We start from the raw sequence: 18,653 nt of genomic DNA on the forward strand, positions 1-18,653 counted from the left end.
CATCTTTAAAATGTTTATTATGTACAACATCTTTTCCTCAAAGTCTCAATATCATAGAGTGGTTTGGGTTAGAAGGGACCTCATATCTCATCTAGTTCCAGCCCCCCTGTCATGGGCAGGGACACCTTCCACTAGACCGGGTTGTTTCAAGCCTCATCTGACTTGGCCTTAAACACTTCCAGGAATGGAGCATCCATAGCTTCTTTGAGCATCCTGTGCCACCATCTTACCACCCTCACAGGGAATAATTTCTTCCTAAAAGAATAAAAAGATACGTAATTAGAAATAGAATTCTCAAAGAATTTGGCAAATCTATGGAGTCTTTAATGCTTAATAAAATGCTTCCATTTATGTAATGTCAAAAATGTCTTATTTTTTTTACTTTTTAAGGAAAATCTAACATAATGGATGCTGTTAGCTTTGTGGTATGTGAAAAGACATCAAATTTGCGAGTTAAAAGTGTTGGAGAACTTATTCATGGAGCACATGTTGGAAAACCTGTTTCTTCTACAGCTAGTGTGAAGATAGTGTGTTGTGAGGAAGATGGGGAAGAAAAAACTTTTACAAGAGTTATCCGTGGTAGGTAGCAGTTTCTGCTGCATGTACTGTCTGGTGTATAAAGAAATGGAGGCAGAAAATACCCAGCTTGGAATTTCAGATGCCCAATATTAGTTCATAGTTGGGCAGATTAGTATAGTCCTTTCAGATAGCATTTTAATAGTGTTATAAATGAAAAAAATATATTTGGGTTAATTGGTTAAAAAATTAAACAAGTTATTATATGTTCTTTGCTCAACAGCTGTCTCTAGATATTTCCCTGGGATCTGTAGATGATGGAGGCTCTAGGAAATGGGGTCTGACACCTTGCTGCAGGTGTGAGCACCATAAGCAAGGTTATGCCAGTTCCTTTAGAAAGTACTAAAATTAGAAACTAGAGTTTTCAAACAGAAAAAATAAATTACTGAAAGGAATAAATGGGTGATTGAAATCTCTTGTCAGCTTTGAGAGAATTGCTTAGTTAAATTATTTCAGTAGTTTAATTATTTTCCAGTGGATTTTTTTGTTGTAGCCATTTTCAGCAGTATTTTTTTTTTTCCTTTCCTCCTTTAGGTAGTTGCTCTGAGTTTCTTTTCAATGACAAGTCTGTCAGCCGATCTGCATACATATCTGAGCTTGAAAAAGTAGGCATTCTTGTCAAGGCCAGGAATTGCCTTATTTTTCAGGTGAGCATTTAAGGAACTTTCAAAAGAAAAAGGGTTCTTGTTATTTTATAGAATACACAGTTAAGTATTGTATAGAAATGAGAGCACCTTTAGCCAGCTACAAGGCAGCATATTTTTTCCTGACCTTGCCAAGATCTACAAGAGTACAAAATAATGGGGTTTGTATGTAGATGCATACACTAGTAAGAGTGAAGCTAATCTGGAAGACGTGCTTCTGTAATTCACAATATATAAAAAAGTATGGGTGTGTATAAATACTTAGTGTATTTAATTGTAGGAGTGCTACAAAAAAAGTAATTCCATTTTAAAACATTCTGCTAGTAAAGACGTGTTAAAATGTAAAAGATTTTTTTTTAAGATTAAGGGGTTGAAAATTCTATTCAGCTATTAGTTTCCTAGAATTTAATGACATAGGCCTTCAGCTTTTGATGAATAATACATTTCACAAAATCATCTTCCTTAGAGTTGCTGACAAAAATATCTAAGGAAGAATGGATTTTTTCCCTTTTACAGAAACATTAATAGAAACCTGAGTGGCTACATGATCCTCATTTTGGCACTGAATTTTTCCTTGGCTTTAAATCTAGATGCATTTCCCCCAGCTGTGTTCACCATGAATATATACAGAGGTCTATACGTTACACTCTTAAATTCAAAATGCATCATATTCACCTACAGTGCTGCATAATATATTTATTTTCAATTTTGGTTTAGGGAACAGTAGAATCAATTGCAATGAAAAAGCCAAAGGAGAGAACTCAACTTTTTGAGCAAATTAGTAATTCATGGGAATATGCTGAAGACTATGAACGAAAGAAGAAGAAAATGCAGCAAGCAGAAGAGGATGCACAGTTTAATTATAACAAGAAAAAAAGTGTGGCAGCAGAACGCAAACAAGCAAAGGTGGAAAAAGAGGAGGTAACTTCAAGTTACTCAATTTTTCATGCTAAATTGCCAGACTTTGCATCTCCTCTGAACTTCAATAGTGTTTAAAAAAACACAACAAGCCAATGAAACAAGCTGACAAACTTCTGTTGGTTTTAGTCTAGTAGTTTCTTTCAGTATGGCATACTAGATAATAATTCAGTATAATTTGAAAAGGTAGAGGAATACATGTAATCTAAAGAAAAGAAAGTATAGGCTTGCCAGTATAATTAATTAATCATTCACGTAAATGTTTGAGTTTTATGATTAGTGACCATTACTGCAATTACAGCTACTTGTACGTCATGTTACATCACTTTTGGCTTGAAGTTAGACTGCTAATGATGGAAAATAGTTTTTATAAACTATTAATTAAATTTTTATGTTGATAGGCAGAGCATTACCAGATGCTAATCAAGGAACTGGAGGACGAAAGGATACAGCTGCAGCTTTTTCAGCTTTATCACAATGAAAAACAAGTTGACTTTCTGAAAAACAATTTGGATGAAAAGAATATGGAGGCTCATATCAAGAAAGAGTCTCTTTCTACTGCAGAAGATTCATTTAAAGTCAAGAAAAAAATGCTTGGGGTACTAAACAGGGACCAACAGCATATGGAAAAAGAAATGAAGTAGGTTTTCCAGTCACATTCTGTGATAGTTGAATAAAGCATTATCTGCACTGGGAGTTGCTTGGCAGGTGTGCATTTCCTGGTAAAAATTTGGGTGATAGCCCAGTGCTATGGAAGTCAGTTCCTTCCTAGAAGTTCTTTGAAGTAAAATCCAGAAATGGTTTTTACCTCCTCTACCATGCCTAGATACATATTTCATTATATAAATATTTGCTTGAGATTAAAATTTAGGAGGTTATGTTTCACTTCTAAAATTACTAATTTCAGTGGTTTAAAAAAAAAAATCCTCTATGGGTACACCCACAGTGTAAGTCCCAATTTTACATTTTAAAACTGACAGTTTGCATATGTGGTCAGCGGGGGGGAGGGGTGTCTTTTCTGTCTTCCCTTTCTCCCCTTTTCCCTTGTCTTTGTTTTGTCTGTGTCTTGTGGGGGTTGGTTGTTTTGGGTTTGTTTCTGGTTTTGTTTTTTAGGACTCTGGAAGCATCACTGATTCAGCAGAGACCTCTCTATATAAAAGCAAAGGAAAACACATCCTACCAAATCAAGAAAGTAGAAATGTCTAAAAAATCTCTAAGGGACAAGGAGAAATTCTGTAATAAGGAAAAGCAGAACATAGAAGAACTAGAGAGAGAATTGAATGATATTGAGAAGGCATGGAGAGCGTTTGAGGAGAAAACCAAAGAAGAGAGAATGCAGAGAGCAGCAGATATTGAGCTGGGAGAAAGTCAGGTGAGCCAGGAGGCCCAAAAGTACTGTTTGCTAGAGAAGTCCAAAAATACTCCTGATAGCACAGAAACCATTATTTCACCAATGATCTGTGATTTTTAGTGATCCTTTTGCCCTTGAACTGAAACAAAGCCAAAATTCCAAGTTTTATTTAGACACATGATATATTTTGGAAGGGTAGGACAGAAAACATTTGTGAGGGTCTCAGGGTGAGTGATTTTTGAGAACTGGCTTTTTATCTGCTGTATCAATTAGGGAAAACCAATGAAGACAGAAAAGTAAACCAGACCTTATAGCATACATACCATCTGCTGTGGGTCTGAGTCTGAAACAGGGGTGGCTCATTTGAGAAGGAAAAGGCTACATCCCTTGATAGTAAGTTTACTTCAGAAGAAGCTGTCTTTACAGCCATATGGCCATGAATGTTTGTAGAACTATGTGATAGGTTTTTTCCACTGTCTTCTCCTTAAAGTAGTTTCTGATCAATTAATGGAGAACCTGCAGGGTTGTTAGTTTAGTTTGTGAATATTCCTGCACTGCATTTTAAAGGCGTTTGGTCAGTTAGTCATCACTTAGCAGATTTGTTAAAAATATTTATATTTCACTTACTATATGAATTTTTCTAATATCATGAGAATGCTGAAAATATTGCACTAATTTTGGGCTATGCAAAAACTGACTGTTAACTTTCAGATTGAATGGGAAGTACTATAAGGTTCCCTGAACAAAAAGAGTAATAGAGAAGGCTGAAAAAAGACTGTAGGTGAGAACTATTAGGTGTAAGCTTTGGGTTGAGTCTTACTCTAAAAAAAATACAGCTTGTTATAATGCAGTCACTAGCCAGAAGAGTCTTCTTGAGAACTGGGTAATTTTATAAAGTTTAGGTAGGTAAAGTTCCTTAAGGCTGTAACAACATGAGTCTTCTCACTTTCCAAGGAGTGATTTTTTTTTTAATTCCCTTTTGTTCAGTTAGAGGTGTACAAAGAGCTAAAGGAAATGGCAAGAAAGAAAGTAGCTACTCTAGCCCAGCAGCTAGAAAAACTTCGTTGGGAAGATAAAGGAGATCAAGAAAGGCTGAAACTTAATCGCAGGAAGAAAAATGAAATTGAGGTATCTGTATCAAACTAGAATTGGTTTTTTAGGAGAAAAATGTCTCTCTGCCCTTCCTCTGGTATAACTGTGTATATAAATGTGTTCAATGCTCTGATGTAATAAAATCCTCAGCAGAAAAGGTACATTGCAAGTGTTAATTCAGTCTCTGTGTTGCAGCAGGTTTAGCAAAATGGCCTCTAAATTTGTTCAGAAATAGTTTGTGTGGGCCCACACTGAGGATTTAGATTTGAAAGCTTTGGCTCTGATATTTTACAATTATTCAGAATGTTGGCTTAACTGTCATCAGTTTCTGGTTTTGTAAGCGTAGTCTTTCCGAGGTTTCCCACTGCCTTTGTGTATGTGTATGACAGTCACTCCCTGCAGAGGTGTATTTTGATCACAGCTGAGATGGTTTTAGGGTCAGTTGTGTGTAAGAATGTATTGTAGTGGGAAAAATCTGTGTCCACTGTTACCTTGCACTTCAGAGGCAGTTTTTTTGTGTGAATACAGTTGCAGTCATTTTGATTCTGATATCTTTTATCATTGCAGATCCCAGCATGTAACAATAAAATATGTACATTTTTCACTCTGGCTTGGTTACTATGCCTGATGTTTGCTTCTGATAGAAATGAAAAGGGCAGAAGCTCAGCTGATGATTTCTGTTTTGCTGGAAACCTTGTCCTGTTGGGTGTTCAGGATTTTCTACTTGTTTTTGGTGGTTTGATTTTTTTCAAACTGTGCTAAATTGCATTTTTATCACCTATGTTAGAGAGTCAACATGCATTTCTTCAGCATTTAAGTACAGTCAAGGTTGAGGGAGATAACTGTTTAGAAAGCTTAGAAATGTATCATATGAGACTTTACGAGTGATAGAGTTCCAAACACCTCATTCTTGGACATACAAACTTTTTTTCTATGGAAAAGTCTATATTTTGCTCCAGATTTATGAGGATATAAAATTATCCTTACCATAAGAGCTAAGCTAATATTTGTACATCTGTTTTTCCTTTATTAAATACTATTTCTTTTTGAATTACTAGTTACCAGGAAAATTTAGTTAGTATGTAAAAATGAAAAAAATTCCATTGCCTGTGCTTCTTAAATTGAGCAAGTCTCATTGTGTTGTTGAGAAAGGAATAAGGAATACTTAAGAGTGCATGGAATATGAATATGCAAACATTGCAGTGGGTAAGAAGTTAGCTCTCCATCCCTAGAACTATTTAAAAGGTCACAAGGAGTTCAGGAGTTAAATTAAGGCTTAATAAACTGTGTAGGTAGCTGTATTTTTTTTCCTCTGCACTTGCTTCAGTTAATGTGTTTTTAATAAATTTGAGTAATTGAAAGTTCTTGTTTTGGCATTGGTGGGGTTTTTTTACTACAATGTTTTGTGTCAGTTTGGAAAACTGTCAACTTCTTTGGAAAAAGCTATTGATGCAGGGCCAAGATCAGGACATCTTCTGTTTCAAGACTATAATTTCCTGGCTCTTTGTTTAAAGTTTTCTTTTATTTATTGGTGTCATGATTCTCTGTGCTGAAAAGGCTTTCCCTGAACTGTCGCTGAACATGGAAAAATCTAATAATGGCCTTGGTAAAATAATTTCCCAATAGTACTTATTCAGGTTCAGCTTGGCACCCACTGTTGCAAAAGAGATGCTGTTAGTTCACCATAAAATGGCAATAAAGAAGAAAAGATCTATCTCAGTACTTGTTCTGAATGTAGAGTTGTATATCTTAAAACTGTCATTTTGCTCTGGTTTATTTTTAACACATTCTATTTGTGACTGCATAGGAAACCATAAAACAGACTGTGGAACAGGTAGAAGAGCATGAAAAACGCATAGAGAAGTTGGAAGAATATACTAAAATATGCATGTATGTGTAAAAAATTAAAAGCTAACTGGATTTCTTGGGTGTTAATCATTTTCAAAACATAGCAGGTTTCTATTTCCTTCTAATTACTTTCTTTGAGGTTTTAATAACAACTAGAAGTCTTACTAATTTTATTATTTCAGTCACTTAAGCTGTCAAAATAAAGTAGGAAGTATGATGACTAATCCATGTTTCATTTGAATTAGTTCTGTAATTTCTCACAAGTTACGTTACAGTGGGATGGGACTATTATTGTACAAATTCTGAGCAAGGAAACAGGACAGTTTTGTAGTTGTGCTGCTCCAGAAAGCATTAATATTTACATTGTGTATTAGCAAAGCTTGGGTCTTGCCTTCTGCCTGATACTTACTCGTTGTGAAGATAGGTGACTGCAGAATGACCTTAATTTATACTGAAAGTGTGTATAAATGAAATTGTGAATTGCTTTTTATTTTTGCTTCTGTTCAAAGTGGATCATTAACAGAAAAAAAACAGCAGGAGGAAGTGCTGGCTAAGGAAATTGAGAATGCAACAATACGAATGGCTGAAGTGAACGAAGACTTGAACAGAACAGTTGGTGAACTGCAGAATGCCAAAATGGATTACCATGAAGGAAGGCGTGAGCAGATGAGAGCAGAGATCTTGGAAAGTCTAAAAAGGCTGTATCCAGATTCTGTGGTAATGGAATAGCCTAATTTAAATGCTTTATTTTGGAGTTAAGACTTAAAAGTTCTGCATTAGACTGAGTAAGCAGCTGGAGTAAATTGGACAGTCTGTAATATCGTTTAAGTTTTGTTCTTGATTTTGAATGTACTTGATGAAATAGTATTACTGGTAGAATTGTAGCATATACTGTCATTATTTTTCACAGGTTCAAAAAATACAGGCATTACTGCTTGCATCAAACAGTAATTTTGATCTCTTGTGTGATTTAGTGATGTTCAATTAATTCATTTTTTCCTTATTTGGTTTTGTTTTCTTCTGTCCTCCTTTTTGACTTTGTTATTTTGAGCAACTGAATGGGAAGATTAGCCGTGAGACCATTTATTCCAGAATAAATTCCAAATACTGCTTCTGAAAGACAATTTTTATATTATCAAATGATCTGTCCTTGCTTATAAGTTAGGTTAGTTTACGTATTTTCCTTAAATTACACTTCAGTAATGCCATTAAGGGTTTTGTCTGTTGATTCTGAATTGTCAGCATACGTTAATTGGTGTATGAAGCATCTTTATATCTTTTTAGTGACATTAAAAAGATAGAGTCCAACACTAAAAACCATTTCAAATAGGAAATTTTTAATAAATACAATTAGTTAAATAGTTGGCCTCTGAGTATGACTCGGTGTAATTGATGCCTCTTGATATACATGGTCATTTGAGATGTGCAAGCTGGCAGTCTTTTTTTTTTGATGTTTACCCAACTTTTCAGTGTTGCCTTTAGAACATGAAAAGTAAAATGTTTTCAGTTGTTTTTTGGCTTCTTGGTCTTTTGCAAAAACCTCAGAATATGGCAAGCATCTGATCCTGTTTTCTCCAAAGAGTAAGAAATCTGCTTTTCAGCTGTTCTTCAGAATTTTTTCATCCAAGTTAGCAAGCATGCTAAAAAAAATCAAATACTTGATTGGCTTACCTCTTTTTGCTCACTCTGTTTTATATTCCTGTTTGAAAAGGGCTGGATCAGGTGGTGATGCCTTTTTGGCTTAGGGAAGGTAGGTGTTGAGGAATATTCTGTGATTTTCCTGTAGGAACTGCAAATTTAAGAGTACTTAGAGATGGGATGGTTTCTAACAAAAATGAGAAGTCAAATTAATTGCATGAACTATCCTATTACAGGAAGGCCTTAGTGCTGTCTGCTTCAGTTACCCTTGTTCCTGCAGTAGTTTTGCCAACACCAGCACACTGAGGCAACACAGTTGTTTCTGAACTGCTCCTTAATGCTTGGGTGTACTAATTCCACATGAGTGAACACAACCTAAATCACAGTTTTAGGATAGAGGGGTCAAGACACATTTTGTCTTCTGGTCTGCTGGCGGAATGAAGGAAATCTTTGCATTGGTCTTCTGGATTTCATGGGCAAAAATGACAGCTTCTAAATGTTCAGTTCCTACATCCATCTTACAGCTTCTGTTTTGTTAAAACATGCTTATAATGGTGGGTGAACTCTGCAGGTACTGAATTTGATAATAAAACTGTAGGTATGCAAGAAGAGATGAGTAGCCATATGTCAAGAAGCAGGAAAATTGGTTTTATGTGAATTCACAGGTAATAATGTTCAGACTGTGCATCAGTAGGTTTGATCATTCAGAAAAAGCTCAACTCTGCCTATAATTACAGAAAAGAAATAAAAATCTTTAGGGAGCATGTACAACAAAGAACTATAATTTATTTTCTCTCTGGAGGTGTTATTTCAACACATGGCAAAAGAGGCTAGATTATTTGGACTATGCAGTACAAGGAAAGTAGTTCTTTTGCTTTTCATGCTCCCTCCTTTTGGGGTTGAAACTGGAATGGTACCTCTTGCTGCCATTTTGCAGGTAACCGGTCTATTTATTTAAGATGTTATTGTCGTTTTAAGATCTTACTTAGTGTTAGATTCTTCTTACTCTCCAAAAAGCCTGCTTAGATAACTTTGTTAACTTTGCTAGCTCTGCATGCTTCTAGAAATGTATGAAAGTGATTCTCAGTAACGCATAGATATGTACCTGTAACCTTTGAGGAAAAAATGAGATCCTTCCAGATTCTGAAGGCAGGCTTTATAAGTTGGGTTGATAACTGCTATGATTTCTGGCTTTTTCTGATGTACAGCTGTTGTGAGAGAGGGCAGCTGGTAGATATGTAGTACTGAAGCACTAAGAGGAAAATATATCTTGTATGCAAAAACATTTTTTTATATCTAAAATATTAATATTTCTCTGTATTTTAATCTTCAGTTTGGAAGATTACTTGACCTGTGTCATCCTATTCATAAAAAATACCAGCTTGCTGTTACCAAGGTATTCAGCAAATACATGACTGCTATTGTTGTTGCCACTGAAAAAACAGCAAGAGATTGCATTCGGTTCCTAAAACAAGAACGAGCTGAACCTGAAACTTTTCTTGCTTTGGATTACCTTGATGTAAGTATGTTTTTCTTTTTCCTGTCACCAGCAAGCTAATACACTTACAAGTCTTGATACTGGTTCATTTAAGTTTAACTGAAATCGGCTTAAGTGTTAAAGCACAGGACTTGGGAAGTGAATTTCATGAGGCTGCTTTGCCAGCCAGCTAAGGTCCATATGGATGGCAGCATGAACATCTGGGCATATCAGCTATTCCTCACAGTTTTTTGTGATCAGTAGATGCTGAGGGTACATTCTTCCCTGTCATCCAGTTAATTAATGAAGGCATTAAACAGGATCAGTCCCAGTATTGACATGGCTACCTACTGGCCTCCAGCTGGGCTTTGTCTACCAGTCACCATCCTGTGGGCTTGTCTGTTCAGAGAGTTTTCAATTCATCTCACTGTTCATCCAGACCCTATTTCATCAGCTTCTCCATGACAACCTTAGGGGAGGCAGTGTGTGTTAAAAGCCTCTCTGAAGTCTGGGTGGGAAATATTCGCTGTTCTCCCCTGGTCTGCCAGGCCAGTCATTTCTGTTGTGTCAGGGTGTTGTTGATCCTGTATGACTGACTTAGTGAATCCATGCTGAGTACTTCTCCAGGATTTTGTGTTCATGTGCCTGAAGCTGGTTTCTAGGATAAGTTGCTCTATCCACAATCCACAAGTTGCTTTTCCACAATCAACATGAGGCTGACAGTCCTTGGGTCCTCCTCCTTGCCCCTTTTTGAGCACAGGAAAGACACTTGTTTTCCCCCTAATCCTTAAGCACCTCTTTGAGTTCAGCTGCCATTCTCACTCAAAGGTACATTGCAAGTGGCCTTGTAATGACATCCTTCAGCTCTGCTGGTTGCATCACACCAGGACCTGCACATTTACATGCATGCAATTTGCTTAAGTTTGCCTGAACTGATCCTCTTCTCGCAATGTCTTTATGTTCTAGACTCCCCCTTGGGCTCGTGCCTTGGGTTCCCAGAACTAGGTGATTAAGTGAACTAGACTCCCCCTTGGGTTCCCAGAGGCTAGTCTTGCAAGACCAAGGTGAAAAGAATTCAGTACCTCAATCTATTCTATATGCTTTATCACCAAGGCCCCTGCCTCATTCAGTAGCAAGCTCACATCTTCCTTAGTCTTGCTTTTATGACTGTGTATTTACAGTGCCAAAAGTGTATTTACAGACACCATTTCTGTGGCATCCCTTGTCAGATTTGGTTTCATCTGAGTTTTGGCTTTTTTAACCTCATACCTGCATGCCTGGATTGTGCTTCTGTATTCCTATGAGACTGCTTGTGTTCCTGCTTCCACCTTTTGTTTCCTTTTTGTGTTTGTTTATCCTTGTGGCATTTTTGCTTGACTTCTTGCTCACGTTAACATTCTTAAGACTGGAGGAGCTGATCGTTGAACACTGAACAGGATTCTTGGGCCTGTCTTCATTTGGGGGCCTTGTTCCATGAAGAGGCCAAAGTCCAGGGCTGTGAGCTTGCCTTTCACCCTTGTTCCTACTCTCAGGATGCTGAACTCTTTCTTCTGTGTCATGCTTACTGCAGCTAGGACTGCTTTTCGACTTTCCCGTCCCCTACAAGCCTCTCCCTTTTGAGTATGAGATATATAGCACACCTCATGTTCCCACCTTCCAGCATCTGTCACTTGGGCAAAGAATTGGTCTTCAGTGCTTCTCAGGAATGACATGGATTGCTTGTGCCCTTTCTTGTCCTTTCAGCTGTCTGTAGAAAGCCTCATCCCTCTGCCCTTTATGATCAGGCAGCCTGTAGCAGACACCCATTCCATTGTCACCTTTACCCTGCCCCTAAGTCCTTACCTATGAGCTCCCAAATGGTGCATCTTCTTTCCCCAGGCAAACCTCTATGCATTCCAGCTGTTCTCTCACATAAAGGGAAACTTCAGCTCCTCGCCCCCACCCCACCTCTCCTTCCCAAGAAGTCTATCCCTCTGTGGCACTGTGTGCTATAGGAACTATGCAACCATGTCTCCTTGACCCCAAAAATCATAGAATCACAAACTGGTTTGGTTTAGAATGGATCTTAAAGCTCATCCAGTTCCACCCTTGCCGTGGGCAAAGACACCTTCCAATAGACCAGGTTGCTTGTACCCCCTGGTCTTGAACACTTGGAGGGATGGGGCAGCCACAGCTTTTCTGGGCAAGGTGGTAGCCTTGCAACTGCACACAGAGCATGAATTCTCTTGTTTATTCTCCATGCATTGGTGTCCTTTGATTTGATGCACAGGTTATACAATAGTATCTTAATGCCATCATAAATAGTAATGCATTAGGTTATGCAGATTGAAGGACAATGGTGTACAGAGAACATAAACCCCAGATCTGTTTCTAGTCTTCCAGTGATGGAGCTCCCTGGTTCATTGATTTGTACATCCTGTCCCCAGACTACTCAGACTTGAACATGCTGTGCTGTAACAACATGGATTCTAAACACTGCTTGTTTGTTTTACAGGTTAAACCAATTAATGAGAAGCTAAGGGAGATAAAAGGAGCTAAAATGATGGTGGATGTTGTACAAACACAATTTGCTCCACTGAAAAAAGTGATTCAGTTTGTGAGTGGGAATGCCTTGATCTGTGAAACAGTTAAGGAAGCCAAACACATTGCATTTGATGGACCAGTGAGGCTGAAAGTAAGAGGCTGAAGTTTGCTGCATATGTTTTCATTGTAGTTATGTGTTTGATGTCATTAAATAATTCTTCTGTGAACAAGCTGGAGTATTGCAGATAAACACAGAGTTCATACTATGCTGTCTAATCCCACAGAAACAAATCACTAGATACTTCACATGGCTGTATTTTTCCTCTGATAGTAAGTTGAAGCAGTTTCTTGGGAAAATGTGGAGGCAAATTAAAGGTTGGTGTCCGAATAGGATTCTTGGTATGGTCCTTGTGATGAGGAGTAGGAGGGATGGATAACCCTGCTTTTAAAACTGTCTTACTTAAAAATACAGACTTAATCTTGCAAGACTTTATTTAAGGAAATGTTTTCAAAATATTTTTAAATATCTGCCAGAATCTCTTGGTTATAGATATGGATTTTGTCAATGACTGGAAGCTTCTCTGTTGCTTCCTGTAGTTCTTTCTTCTTATTCCTGTCTCTGTTGCTGCAGACAGTATTTTATTTGCTTACTAAACCTTCTAAAATTATGATTAAGACAGCTTTAAGTTGAAAGGTGAGTGTGAAGTCATTTTTACTTGAAATTCACAAAAACATTCATGTTCTTTACTAAAATTTACACTTTCACTCTACAAACAAGCTGTTTGCCTTTACTCTGTTACCATGTTGCTCGGTCAACATGGAAAAAAAACAAGTTTAAAAGGTGTCTGTTCTACACCTTTTAAGTGCAAGTGTAATACAAAGGACTATACGCAAAGAAATGATACAATTTCATTTTATGTTCTGATCATTTACACTAATACCAAAATATGATTACTACTGAGAAACAACAGACCTTTCTCTTTACTTCACATGTCCTCTTGTTAGCAGGTTTGGAAGAGAAAAAGAAAAATTTGAGTCCAACTCAAATGTGGTAGTTACTTGTTTAACTACCATATCTTGGGCACTAGTGCATGGGATATTTTGGCTGGGATTTTTTTCAGATTTGTTTGGATATAACTTGTTTTCTTCCAGACAGTGGCTCTTGATGGAACTTTATTTTTGAAATCTGGAGTGATTTCTGGAGGATCAAGTGATTTAAGATTTAAAGCTAGATGTTGGGATGAGAAAGAAATGAGTAAAATGAAAGAAAGAAGAGATAGCTTGATTAATGAGTTAAAGGTAGGTCTCTTAAAAGCACTTAACTGCAAAAGTCATGCTCTAACTTAATTCACCTCTGGGAAGGTAATTTTCTAAAAAATGTAATGTGCAAATCTTCTAGAAGATGCAGACTGGACATAATAGCTGTTCATCCTCTTGTTAATAATGAATTCTGTGTCTCAGTTCTTAGCTGTGGTTCTTAGCTTGCAAGCGAAAATAAAGGAGAACACTGTTGGTCCAAGCTCCTTATGGGAAAAAGTTGAAGGCTTGTAGTGAAAATGACAATGTGATTGTGTCAACATGGGAATGTTGGCATGAACCAAAACCTGCCAGTGTAAAATGATTTGTCATACCTTTAGTGTTGGCTTTTTTTTAAGAGGGATAGAGTTGTAATGTAATCTGTGAGCAGATACTTTCTGGGGAGAAATTAAATCCATTACAATATTAATGTTGAATATGACCTGTCCTGTCAGCCTTTACCTTGAATGAGGCCTACATCAGTGAGGCTAGCTTTAAAATGCGAAAAACAAATAATTTTCAAATAAACTTTTTGTTTAAAAAGCTTTTTCTCCTACCATAACACCTTTCCAGGACTTAATGAAGACCAGACGGAAGGAGGCCGACTTGAAGCAATTGCGTGCTCAGTGCCACGGAACTCAGACACGACTTAAATATTCACAGGCTGAATTAGACCTTATTAGGAAGAAACATCTTGCTAATCTCTTCATGGTATAGTATTAAGTTTTTATAATTTTCATGTTTAATAATTGCTTTAAACTGCAATTGCTAATAAAGCAATACTACTTCCTTACATAGTTTTATTTAGTTAAAGTTTTACATAAAGCAGTTACAACCAAGGAATTGATAAAATATGAAAAACAAAATTGCAGAGTACTTTACATGAAGCTTTTTCTATTGTGGTTTTAAAACCTGAATTTCTGGTAAGCGTGGTTTATCATTTAGTAGCCTTCAGAAGCCTGTAAGTCAAAGTGTGCTTTATGTGGTACTTAGTTTGCTTTTCTGCTTGTTAAAGCTGTAATTCTTACATGCAGATTGGGAGTATTGGTGGTTAAGTGACATTTGAGAAGAAAATATTTTATATTTTTAATCAGAAAAAACGGCTAACCTGGAACAGAGCTGTCTCTTAATTTCTAGAAAGTTGATCATCCTATTAAGAAAAATTACTATCTTTTTCCTTTCTATCTAGGAAAAATCAAAACTGGAAAGTGAACTGGTAAATATTGAGGCTCAGTATGATATGCTGAATGAAGGAGTAGTACAAAGAAAAGAAAAAATAGAAGAATTTCAGAAAAATATTAATGAGGTAATGCCTTCTATCAGAGCTTAGAGAGTTCATGATACTGGGCTACAGAAACTTATGTTTTACTGATATTTAGACTTCGGCAACTTTTAACTTTGTAAACTGCTTTGTAAAAACAAGGCTTGGAAATTATTGCAGCAACCTTTCTACCTCCTCTGCCTTTCTTACCAAGATAGCTGTGAACAGAGAATGTTAGTGTATACCAATCATGGCTTTGCAAATCAGCTTCCTTCAAAGTCAAAGTTCTGTGACTGTCAAGTGCTAAACACAAATCCAGCCAAAACGAAATCCATCTATGTCTCAAACAGATGAAGCTTTGCTTAATATGTACAGCTTTCTAGAGCTGAAAACAATCCTCAGCACTGCAAGAGGGCTTTGTTCTGAACTCTACAGGTGACATGTCTGGGGGATGCCCTGTGTGCTTAGAAAGTAGATGAAAAATAGCATAGTCTGATAGCATAGTTCATTTCTCTTGGGAAGTAGCTGGTATTTATTCTTGGGTTTTCTCTGTGCTGTGATTACCCTGGGAGAGTGGCTGAGTTGTGTGTGATGATCGTCACCAAAATTCTTATTTGACTGTTTTGGGGGTTTTTTTTGGTTCTGTAGAGGTTTTCTTCTTTTGATTTTGTTTGTTTTTTTCTTTCTCAGGTGGGAAGAAGGTTCTTTTGTGTTTTTTGCATGTTGTGTTTTTGGGGCTTGTTTTGGTATTTTGTAGGGTTTTTTTAAGGCTGTTGTATACCTGTATTCAAGTCCAGTTCATGGAAGATGGAACTAGCCTGGGATATAACAGTGTTCTTCGCTCACCCTCTCTTTTGAGGTGTAGGGGATGGAGAGCTTGGAGATCTTGTTCTATCCCCACTTGTCCAAATAAATTTTCTGTTACAGTACTAAACAGCTTTTGTCTTTAGAATCTTTTCCTGTCTGCTTCCTATCAGCAACAGGAAAAGTCTGTGGTATTTGATCTGCCACTTAGGTTTTTCAGGTTTTTTTGTGTAGACACTTCTGCCATCCCATCCCTCAGTTTCCCTGTAATTTACTGATCTTCCAGTGGTCCCCAGAAGAGTCCGTACAAACAATGGAAAGATTGCAGAGCAGGGTTGTCATGAAGAGACTAAAGGCATTTAGTGAGGGGACTGTTAGTAAAACCTAACACAATGCCAAGCAGGGTTTCTTGCTGTGTTCTACTAGAGTAGGCAGTGACTGACCTCTTGGGGAAATGCGCACCTCATCTCTACCTGTGTCTTGAAGCTACCTTTGTTCCTGCTCTTGTCAAACAAGGTCTGGTGTAAGCTGTGGAAAAATGGTTCTGCAATTTTGTCTGGAAAATTCACAGCTCAGGACTCAGATGCTGGTGTAAATATATATTGTTGAAGGAGAGATTCTTCATCACTGTCTGCAGTAACTCAGGCTGTATCGTACATATGTCATTTAGTTCCTGCTTCTGACCCATTCTCATCAGTCAGTCTGAGATTAATCCATGACTGGAATTCTGCATGTAAGAACAAGCCAAAATTGCTGCCTGTTCTCTGTCTTGCTTGGGGTGCAGGCATGAGGGAGTGCAGATGTCTGTCAGCTGCAAACACTGAGAAAGATGCTGATGGTTAACTAAAATCTAATATTCTAATATAATATAGTATTATATATATAATATATATTAATATATAATATAGCACATAAAATATAATATAATAACTAATATCTAATATAACTAAAATTCTAATAAGAATTCCAGATACAGGAACTTTTCTTTTGCTTGTTTTGAAAAAACAAAGATATAGAGGCTATCATTTGGAACCAATCATCAGTTTCCAGAGAGTATTGTAACTTGGATAATATAACTTGGTTTGATATAGTATTTGATAACTGGCTAAAAAAACCTGAATACTGAAACAATATAAACAATACCAGGCTTTGACCTGCAGCATTCTCTTAAAATTTTGTTCAGTCCATTTGGTTTCCTTTTAAATAGACTTGCTGTTTCTTTCTTCAGTCCAGCCATATACACTGTACCTAGTATTTGCCTGCTTAAATTTTTCTTAAAAAGTTTAGAATTGGTTTTGACTGATGCTTTTGTTAGTATCTGCTGTATAATTTGGAAATGAGGTACTCCATGGCAGAGTTTCTGCTATAACTTTTCTATAAACAGAGCACAGCTGTCTGGGAACAGCAGTCGAAACCAGGGAAGCTGGTTACACTGTGAAGACACTTTTGTCTTCAGAATGACTGGGTGTTGTCAAGAAGAGCTTAGATTTGAGTTACACTTAGTAGATCATAGGCACATATATGCCTTATAATGTCTGGCATTTGGACTGAAAGTGTTACTTGAAAATTTCAAGTACAAATCACTTCTCAGTAGTTGTTAGCTGTTTTCTTGAAGTACCTTAAAAATCGAGTTTGTAGGTGAAGTGATTGAATATTTTACATCTGAGTTGCAAAATACTGTAATAATTTTTTGTTTCATTTCTGTTTTCAAAGGTTGAAGATGTTGTTTTCCGGGAATTCTGTGAAGAAATTGGTATAGAAAATATTCGTGTATATGAACAAGAACATGTGAGACAGCAAGAGGAGATTGATAAGAGAAGGTGGTGTATGTCATTAAAATATAAACCAGTGGTTTGGTATTAGATTGGGCACACTGGTACTTGAAAAACTCCCTCACAGGAGAAAACACAAAGTCCTAGGAGAATGTAGAAGGCTTTCCTTGTCACTGTAAGGATTAATTAGACCATTGCTATAGGTTAGTTAGATCACTGCTATGGTTTGGGTTTGTTAGATGGTATCAGTGACAGCTCACAACAAACTTGAAAGGTAACATTTACTGTTTTGGTAGCACTATTGTAAAAAAATAAAGATTAGTTTTCTAATACCCACATTGAAAAATGGTGCTAGCCTAAATTGAGAATAGCATGAAGGGTCACTTGTGTGTGAAAAATCTTAAGGAAAACTGGGTGTAAGATGCAGGAGTTTGGTATAAGAATATACTCTTACAAGGAAAACAGGTTCTTGAGTTTTTCACAGGCAACCTCAGCTAGTGTTTCTCTCACAGACATGTGTCCACTGCACCACAGATTTGTATCTTAGAGGGAGAATGTTAAAATGAATTGATGGTTGAAGTTCAAGTGTCACTTTCCATATTGATGTGGCTATATTCTATATTGTATTTTTCTGACCAGTATCACTGTATCTTTGTGATTTCCCATATATTTACAGGATGTGGTGTAGTAAATCAATGTAATGCAGATTTTTGTGTTCACATAGAAGATATAGTAATGGTATCTAAATAGAGTCCAATCACAGTTAATAGACTGCTTTGTAAGAAGTGGTTTTAAATCCTGTACTTTGACTAGATTGGAGTTTGAAAATCAGAGGACACGACTGAACATTCAGCTGGAGTATAATCGTGGTAATCTACAAAAATTAACAAACTCAGTCAGCAAGTTGAGGGAGACAGTTCATAAAGACGAAGCTGAGATTATCAAGCTACAGAAGGTAATAATAAAATAATTTTCTGTCTCTGTAATTCAATGTATTCTTTCCTCTCAGTTCCAATTTTGACTAAATGTATTTGATGCTGTGGATTAATTTCTCAAGGGGTTAATTCAGTGTTGACTTTGAAATTGCTTAGAAAAATGTAGATGCATATTGCTTTTTAACCTTGGAATAAACTGCCATATTTGGATGCTTATTTATTATTAAAAATAAGCTTATTAAAAGTTGAGTTTTGGATAACTGTCTGTACAGTATTATTTTATACTTTGTTCAGTCGATATGAAAAGGCAACATACATCTATAGATAAAACCAGCAGCATGCAGCTCAGATTGAGCAGATTTTGAGTAAGAGCAAGCAATTCTGGTGCTTTACATCTTTAAGCTAATTTACAGCCACTAATGCATTTAAAATAATGCTAAAACCAATTTAGATTTTCAGTTGAAGTAATATGTATGGGTTCCTCCTTCACAGTGTTCTTTACCTGTATTGTGCTGATG

General features: G+C 36.7%; 1 protein-coding gene across 2 annotated transcripts in view; it reads left to right on the top strand.

Annotated features, from left to right (window-relative positions):
* The window catches only part of SMC1B (structural maintenance of chromosomes 1B), a 31,858-nt gene that overhangs the window by 1,951 nt on the left and 11,254 nt on the right, over positions 1-18,653 (top strand). For both annotated transcript variants that reach the window (XM_086885351.1, XM_023919073.2), the window contains exons 2-16: positions 391-579; positions 1,111-1,223; positions 1,938-2,141; positions 2,540-2,778; positions 3,252-3,510; positions 4,477-4,617; positions 6,389-6,471; positions 6,939-7,146; positions 9,401-9,586; positions 12,039-12,218; positions 13,220-13,366; positions 13,937-14,074; positions 14,553-14,669; positions 17,142-17,248; positions 18,014-18,155. In XM_086885351.1, the coding sequence (XP_086741477.1) occupies positions 405-579; positions 1,111-1,223; positions 1,938-2,141; positions 2,540-2,778; positions 3,252-3,510; positions 4,477-4,617; positions 6,389-6,471; positions 6,939-7,146; positions 9,401-9,586; positions 12,039-12,218; positions 13,220-13,366; positions 13,937-14,074; positions 14,553-14,669; positions 17,142-17,248; positions 18,014-18,155 (2,439 nt within the window). In that variant the 5' untranslated portion in view covers positions 391-404. The remainder of the gene's footprint in view (positions 1-390; positions 580-1,110; positions 1,224-1,937; positions 2,142-2,539; positions 2,779-3,251; positions 3,511-4,476; positions 4,618-6,388; positions 6,472-6,938; positions 7,147-9,400; positions 9,587-12,038; positions 12,219-13,219; positions 13,367-13,936; positions 14,075-14,552; positions 14,670-17,141; positions 17,249-18,013; positions 18,156-18,653) is intronic.

The sequence above is a fragment of the Cyanistes caeruleus genome, chromosome 4, assembly GCF_971803275.1.
Source record: "Cyanistes caeruleus chromosome 4, bCyaCae1.hap1.1, whole genome shotgun sequence".
In the NCBI taxonomy this organism is placed as follows: Eukaryota; Metazoa; Chordata; class Aves; order Passeriformes; family Paridae; genus Cyanistes; species Cyanistes caeruleus.